The 9,430-nt window shown below is 26.3% G+C and overlaps 1 protein-coding gene across 1 annotated transcript; it reads left to right on the top strand.

Annotated features, from left to right (window-relative positions):
• Nucleotides 1-5,921: 5,921 nt before the first annotated feature.
• Nucleotides 5,922-6,420, top strand: HO173_012651 (uncharacterized protein; the record flags this gene model as incomplete). The annotated part of the gene is made up of 3 exons (XM_037314486.1): nt 5,922-6,021; nt 6,063-6,197; nt 6,239-6,420. 3 exons carry the CDS (start codon nt 5,922-5,924, stop codon nt 6,418-6,420), a joined length of 417 nt encoding a protein of 138 aa, XP_037158627.1.
• Nucleotides 6,421-9,430: the final 3,010 nt, after the last annotated feature.

A 9,430-nucleotide genomic window follows, 5' to 3' on the forward strand; every position in this document is an offset into this window, starting at 1 on the left:
ATATATTAATATTAGCGATTAATATAAAGAGATCTTTTTTATATTATAAACTAAATAACTTTAAGATAAAAATATTTTAATATTAGATAAATATTAATTTTCTAAAAAAAAGTAATATTATTAGAAGACGCTCTTTTAAGCTCTTTTAGAAATATTAAGACTTATTAAAATTTAATTTATTAGATATTAATTCGCGCTCTACTTCTTTATATTAATATTATATACTTTTTAAAAAATAGATTAACTATCTATTTAAGATTAAATAATAAAAAATAATTATAAATAAAAATTATAATCTAGATATCTAAATAATTTTTAATTAATTTCTAATAGATTTAATATTTAATTTAGCTTATTAGATTTTTTTATAAATTTATAAAATTAATAAATAGAGAAAAGAAGATTATAATTTATTATATCTTTAATATTTATAATTATCTATTTAATTATATAGATAAAAAGCTCGAAAAATTAAGAAGAAAGAGAGTTTCTTAAAAAAAAGAACTTTTTAAAGCTTTTAAGACGACTTATAAGAAATTAATTATCTATTATAATCGAATTTAATTAGATTTAAACTATCTATATAAATAAATTATACTTTTATATTTAAATTATAATAATATAAAATTAAAGAAATTAAATTAAAAGATTAATATTAAAAAGAAGTTATAGATAAAGATCTATTAAAAAGCGCTTAAAAAGATATTTTAAAATTATTAAAATATTAATATAAGTAGTTAATTATAAAGAGCTAAGCGAATAAATTAATTAAATAAAAATACGCTTAATTAAATAATAAAATTTAAGATTAAAAATTTAGATAATAAGAATAAATATAATTAGCTTTAGTAATATAGAAGAAATAATAAGTCTTCTAATTATTATTCTAATTATAATCTTACTTCTAATCTTTATAAAGCTTCTTTTAATAATTTAGCGAATCTTTTAATTTTAAAATAATAAAAGAAATTAAAGTTTAAATATATTATAATTACTTAAATAACTTATAATATTCTTTATTTTCTCGCGAAGGCTATTATATATAAGCGATATTTTTTAATAATTAAAAGATATTATAATACTTAAAAGTATTATTTATTAGCGATATTTTATATTTTAATAATAATTCTTTATATAAAATATTAAGAAAATAAGTTTAAATAAGATTAAATTTAATTTTAAAGAAGATCTTAATATATCGAATTAGATTAAAAGAGCTAATAGTACTTTATATAAAAACTTAATTAATATTTATAATAATTATATTAGCGAAGATAATAAGCTTATAAAAAGTACTTCGATAAGTTTAATATTTATAAATTTATTAAGATATATTATTAATACTCTATAATATATAAAGAGATAATTAATAGATTTATAGTTAGAGAGAGTTAATAATAATAGATTTAATCTTAAAAAAGAGATTTAAAATAATTTAAAAAGCGAATTTATTTATAAATAGTTAATAAGTTTAATTAGATAGAGATAGATTTAAGATATTTAAAAGAATTAAGATAGAGTAGAATAGAAGAGTAAATTAGAGTTTAAGAGAAGAATAAATATAAAGTTTATTAAGCTTATTTAACGCGTTAAGATAAATATATAAATAAAGATAATTATAGAATTTTATTCTTATAATATTTAAAGATTTAAAATTTAGAATAATTTTTTTATATTATAATTTTAAGAAGAAGAATAGAGACGCTTATAGTTCTAATTATTATTCTAATTATTAATATTAATAAAAAGATAAATAGCTATATTAAATTACTCTTTATATTCCCTCTCTCTTAATAAAGAAGAATAAATATATTCTATATATCTTAGTCGAATTATTCTATAAATATAGAAATCTTAATAGAAATATTTTATATATATATTATTTTATAATATAATCTTATAGATATATTATATCGTAAGAATATATCGCTAAGATCTCGAATTTATATTAGAAAAATAATATAATATTCGACTCTATTTATATTATATACTTATACTTCTTAATATAGAAATCTTAATCGAAATATTTTATATATATATTATTAGTATATAAAAAAGAATAAAATAGAGCTAAATTAGAAAATCTTAAATTTATATATATAGTTAATTATTAATTCGTTAGATCTACGCTTTTTAATTAAATATCGCGAATAAATAAATTAACGTTCGTAACTATTAAAATCTCCGCTCTTACCTACCTTTCTTATTAAAAAAATAGATATATATTATTAATATATAGAATAACTTTTTTGTTTTCTATTAAAATTTGAGATTTTTTTTTAAATTTTAAAGCGCTATTTATACTTTTCGAATTTTTAAGAATTATAAACTTTAGTCTTATAATTATTAAAGCGTAAGAAATTCAAATATCGCTTATTAAAGTTCGCTTTATTAAAGATCGCTTATCTACTTACTCGATAGTTCTAATTAAAAAAAATAACTATAAATTTAATTTATAGATCTTTACTCGTTCTATAATATAATATTATAGATATATTATATCGTAATATATATTATTAAGATTCTATATTTATATTAAAAAAAAGATATAATATTTAACTCTATTTATATTATACTCGAATATAATATAATATTACTTAATATAAAATATTTTATAAGATATATTATATTTTTTCGACTAGTAGAAATAGCTAATAGAGCTAGTTATATACTCTATATTATTAATTTTAAAATAGATAAAAAACTAGCTAATAGAGCTAGTTATATACTTTATATTATTAATCTTAAAATTAATAGAGAAATAATCGATAGAGCTAGTTATAGACTTTATACTATTAATTTTAAAATATATAGAGAAATAATTAATAGAGCTAGTTATAATTTCTTTCTTAAGAAGTAAATTAGAATTTTTATTTAAAAATTATTAATTATACGTTACGTAATAAGACGAAGTAAGATAAGTTTTTAGATACTTAATAGTATTAAGTATCTAAAAAGTTAATACTACTTCGCTCTAAGATAGAGTTTTAATGAAATAGAATTAAATCGAGATAGAATTTTCTATCGAGGTAATAAAGATACTTTATTATTCTCGCTAAGTCTATTAATTAGATTAGCTTTAAACTATTACTCTCGCTAAGTCTATTAATTAAATTAGCTTTAAACTATTACTCTCGCTAAATCTATTAAATAGATTAGCTTAAGACTATTATCTCTATAACGACTTTAAATATAAAGTTATTATTCTCATAATAAATTCTAAATATATCTTTCTAAGTATTTTTTTAAGTATTTATATCTAGTATTTACGTAATATTAAAATTTAAAAGAATTAATTAGAGATACTTAAGATCTATTAAGAATTTTTCGATTAAAAGAGATTATAAAGATATATCGAATTATGAAGAAGAATATCGCTAGAAAAAAAATTATAATACTTACGTAGATAAATAAATTATAAGAAGATTAGAATATTAATTCTCTATTTTTAATAATAATTTAAAAGAGATATAACGTAGAAAGTTTAATAGAAATTTATTTTAATAATTTTAAAAGAAATAGAAAGTCGAGTAGACTAACGTATAATATAAATAAATTGAGTTTAAAGTTTATATAATTAGAGAACTTTTCTCTACTCTTTATTTTAATATATAAGAATAAAATCTAACTTTTAGATAAAAAATAATAGTATATATAGTCGAGTTATATACGTTTATTTTATCTATACTTTATCTTATTTATTACTTATTAATGCGATTAACTTTCTCTTAATCTTATTTAAAGTTTAATTTATTTATCTTATATTAACCCTCCCTTTTTACTTTATATTACTTCTTCTTCTTCTTAACTTCTTCTTAAAACCTTTTCTTCTTTACTTTCGCGATTATTATATTTTCTTTTACTTTCTTCTCTTTTTTTAATATCTCGATATCTCTTTTAATCTTAATTACTTCTACTCTACGCTAATCTTTAATTAAACTTTTAAACTATACGATAATAAAATTAGTTGAGAATTTTCGCTTAATTAAAGACGAGATTATAAAACTATTATTATTATTAGAAAATACGCTAAATCGTATTTTCTATATATTAAATATTATAATAAATATTATAGAACTATTAACTTAGAGTATCTTAATAATAAATCTTCGTTAGAATACTAATCTTCTATCTATCTTCTTATTATACGCGTTTATTCTTTAGCGTTAAATTAATTTTATAAAAAATCGCGATATTTTATTAGTTAGTTACAAGTAAAGGCCTATGAATTAAATTTATAAAGTTGGAATTTTCTAAGTTAAATCGAATTTTAGCTCTAGCCCTAAGTCAAATCGAACTCTAATCGCTTGCTATGCGTTTTTAACCTACTTTTACTACTATAAAATTAATTTAATCTATATAATATATAGATATATATATATGAAGAGAGGCGCGCTAAGGCCTAATTAGAAAGATGTAATAATTATTTATAAAAAATAGAGAAAGGCTATATTCTTATAGTAAGAAGTATTAAAATATCGAAAAGAAATAGAGATAACGTATTAATTAGTAATATAAATTTCATAATATCTTCTATCGTAGTGAAATTTTTCGAATAATAAAATGGCTATAGATATTGGGCGATTTTAATTCATTTAAATATATATCGTTTCGGAGTAATAATTTAATATAAAATCGTAGAGAGTATATAATATAAGATCTTAAAGAGCTATCTTAACGATAATAGTCTTATTACTACTTAATTTCTCCGTAATATTCTCTATAGTATTCTTCGCAGTGTTCTTTATATTTATCTATTATAGTTTCTTCTTTTACTTCTTAATATAGTAGAGATAATAAATTAAATTATAGTGATTTTCTTCGCTTACTAAGTAATAATCAGTATATATAAAAGAATAAGGTAGGGCTGAACTAGAAAACCTTGAATTTGTATGTGCAGCCAATCATAAATTCGTCAGGTCTACGCTTTTTGGTTAGACACCGCGGGTAAATAAATTAGCGTCCGCAACCATCAAAAATCTATGTGCAGAATTCTTACACTCTGAAATAACCAGCTCTCTACGGATGCTATTTCTTCATAATTTCGTAACTTATAGAGCTCAGTTTGCGCTTTCTAACGCTGTAAAAATTATGAAGTTTTGCCTACTATTGGTGGGTTAAACTGACATTCAAATATCGTAGTCACACCAAATGCGTCCGGGACGGGATCGGATAATAATCCTTCCACCTGTTTGTGTAACCATTATTCCTCTACCACTCTACCAATTCTACCAATTCCACCAATATGAATACATTCACCCTCTCTACCCCTCGCTCTCATATTGCCAGGTCTATAAGGCACGTACACCCCTGTTGCCCGCCTCTTAGAGCCCTTACTGACGCCCCCAGGCCACCCCTCGGCGAATCCGCTACTGCTGGCAATCGAGGCCGCAAGCGAGCCCAACAGCTACCTACTACTGCTCATAAACGCGTTGGAAAGCCCTCAAAAAGAGCCCGAACGGATACGTCCTCCCCTATATACTCCTTCTAAGCCAGCGGTAGGTGGGTTAAACTGATATTTAAATATTGTAGTTACACCAAACGCGTCCGGGATCGGATAATAATCCTTCCACCTATTTGTGTAACCATTCTTCTTCCACCATTCTACCAATTCTACCAATTCCACCAATATGAATATATTTACCCTCGGTACCCTCGCACTCAGTTAAATAAGAGGAGGATCTACAACAGGCGAATGCGGAGAACACTACGGAGAAACCAAGCGGCAACAAGGCCCCCAGCACCAAGAACACGGCTCAGCTCTCCAAGATCCCACGTCATATGCTCTCCACGGTTCCACATCAAATCATCACTCAGCAAGCGGAGAACACCACTGCAACTTAGCCTGTCATCCCCACTACATTAAGAAGTAAGAGGAGGAACTACAACAGGCAAATGCGGAGAACACTGCGGAGAACACTATGGAGAATACTGCGGAGAAACCAAGCGACAACAAGGCCACCATCGTCAAGAACACGGCTCAGCTCTCCAAGATCCCACGTCATATCAGTTATCCACTCAGTCAGCCACTCAGCTAGCCACTCAGTCTGATACTCTACAAGAGGAGGAGCAAGAGGAGGAACTACAACAGGCAAATGCGGAGAACACTGCGGAGAAATCAAGCGGCAACAAGGCCACCATCGTCAAGAACACGGCTCAGCTCTCCAAGATCCCACGTTATATCAGTCATCCACTCAGTCAGCCACTCAGCTAGCCACTCAGTCTGATACTCTACAAGAGAAGGAGCAAGAGGAGGAACTACAACAGGCAAATGCGGAGAACACTGCGGAGAAACCAAGCGGCAACAAGGCCACCATCGTCAAGAACACGGCTCAGCTCTCCAAGATCCCACGTCATATGCTCTCCACGGTTCCACATCAAATCATCACTCAGCAAGCGGAGAACACCACTGCAACTTAGCCTGTCATCCCCACTACATTAAGAAGTAAGAGGAGGAACTACAACAGGCAAATGCGGAGAACACTGCGGAGAACACTATGGAGAACACTACGGAGAAACCAAGCGGCAATAAGGCCCTCAGCACCAAGAACACGGCTCAGCTCTCCAAGATCCCACGTCATATGCTCTCCACGGTTCCACATCAAATCATTACTCAGCAAGCGGAGAACACCACTGCAACTTAGTCTGTTATCCCCACTACATTAAGGAGTAAGAGGAGGAACTACAACAGGCAAATGCGGAGAACACTGCGGAGAACACTATGGAGAACACTGCGGAGAAACCAAGCGGCAACAAGGCCACCATCGTCAAGAACACGGCTCAGCTCTCCAAGATCCCACCTCATATGCTCTCCACGGTTCCACATCAAATCATCACTCCGGAACGATGCATATTTGGACGAATTGAAACCGTCCGATGTCTACAGCTATTTCATTATTCGAAAAATTTCACTGCGGTAGGAGATATTGTGGGATTCACACCACTAATTGGCACGTTGTCTCCATTTCTTTCCGGTATTTCGATACTTCTTGCCATAAGGACATAGCCTTTCTCTGTTTTTTGTAGGCAATTATTATACCTTCCTAATTAGGCCTTAGCGCGCCTCTCTCCGCATATATGTACCTGTATAGTGTATACTACATAGAATTTTGTAGTGATAGAAGTAGGTTAAAAACGCACAGCAAGCGATCAGAGTTCGATTTGACTTAGGGCTAGGGCTAAAATTCGATTTGACTTAGAAAAATCCAACTCCATGAATTTAATTCATGGGCCTTTACTTGTTTGATATAAAATCGTAAAGAGTATATAATGTGGAATCTTAGAGAGCTAAGTCGTATTCTTAATATTAAGAGCTTTATTATTACTTAATTTCTCTATAGTATTCTCCGCATTTATCTATTATAGTTTCTTTTCTTACTTCTTCTCTTATAGAGTATTAGATTAAGTAATTAACTAAGTAGTTAACTAAGTAAATAACTAATATAATATAAGATCTTAAAGAGCTAAGTCGTATTCTTAATATCGAGGGTTTTATTATCGCTTAGTTTCTCCGTAGTATTCTCTATAGTATTCTCTATAGTATTCTCCGCATTTATTTATTATAGTTTCTTCTCTTACTTCTTAATATAGTAGGGATAATAGATTAAGTTATAGTAATATTCTTCGCTTATTAAGTAATAATTTAATATAGAACGATTAAGTTATAGTAATATTCTCCGCTTACTAAGTAATAATTTAATATAGAATTATAAAGAGTATATAACGTCGAATCTTTTAATATAGTAAGGATAATAGACTAACTTATAGTAATATTCTTCGCTTACTAAATAATAATTTAATATAAAATTATAAAGAGTATATAACGTGGGATCTTAGAGAGCTAAGTCTATTCTTAATATTAGAAGTCTTATTATCGCTTAATTTCTTCGTAGTATTCTTTATATTTATTTATTATAGTAACTTCTCTTATACTAGCTAAGTGGATTAATATAAAATTATAAAGAGTAGATCTATTATATTACTACTGCTAATAACTATCTTAATAATATTCTTCGTAGTATTCTTTATATTTATCTACTATATTAACTTCTCTTATACTAGCTAAGTAAATTAATATAAGATCGTAGAGAGTAGATCTATTATATTACTACTGCTAATAACTATCTTAATAATATTCTCCATAGTATTCTCCGTATTCGTCTATTATAGATTCTTCTCTTATTTAACTAACTACGAGGGTATCGAGAGTAAATATATTTACATTAATAAAATTAATAGAATTAATAGAATAATGAAAGAAGAATAATTATATAAATAGATGAAAGAATTATTATTCGATCTCGAACGCGTTTAATATAACTATAATATTTAAATATTAATTTAATCCATCTACCGCTAACTTAAAAGAAGTATATAGAGGAGAATATATTTATTTGAGCTCTTTTTAAGAGTTTTTTAATATATTTATAAGTAGTAGTAGATAGCTATTAAGCTCGCTTACGGCCTCGATTATTAATAATAGCGAATTTACTAAGAGGTGGCCTAAGAGTATTAATAGAGAGTTTAAAAGACGAGCGAAAGGAATACGTATCTAAACCGAACGCGTTTAGTGTGATTACAATATTTAAATATTAGTTTAATCTATCTATCGCTGGCTTAAAAGAAGTATATAGAGGAGAATATATTTATTCGGGCTCTTTTTTAAGAATTTTTTAATGCGTTTATAAGTAGTAGTAGATAGCTATTAAACTCGCTTACGATCTTAATTATTAGTAGTAGCGAATTTATTAAGAGATAATCTAAGAGCGTTAGTAGAGACTTTAAGAGGCGGGTAATAGAGGTATATATACTTGAAATATTAAATAACCTTTAAGCGAGGGGTATTAAAGACGATTATATTTATATTAATAAAATTAATAGAATTAATAGAATAGTGAAAGAAGAATAATTACATAAATAAGTGGAAGGATTATTATTTAATTCCTGTGACTATTATAACTATTATATTTGAATATTTATTTAATCTATTAATAGTAAGCTAAACTTCATTATTTTTATAGCGTTAGAAAGCGTATACTAAGCTCTATAATTTACGAAATTATAAAGAAATAGTATTCGTAGAAAGCTGATTATTTCAGAGTGTAAAACTTCTATATATAAATTTTTAATAAGAGAGCTCGAGAGGGCTAGCGGGCTAATTTAGTTAGTCTAGTTAAAAGGCGTAATAACCTCGAATTTATAATTGGCTATATATATAAATTCAAGATTTTCTAGTTTAGCTCTATCTTATTCTATTATATATACTAATATAATTCTAATAAAATCTATATAGACTATCGTCGACTAGATTATATTTATATAAAAATAGAAACTTAAAATATTATTTAGAGATTATATTAAATCTTTTTTTTACGAAATTTATTATAAAGTAAACGATAAAAGAAAGCGCTATTAAAATAGCTTTTAAAGT

This window comes from Letharia columbiana (assembly GCF_014066305.1).
Source record: "Letharia columbiana isolate WasteWater2 chromosome Unknown Sc0000088_s0, whole genome shotgun sequence".
Lineage (NCBI taxonomy): Eukaryota > Fungi > Ascomycota > Lecanoromycetes > Lecanorales > Parmeliaceae > Letharia > Letharia columbiana.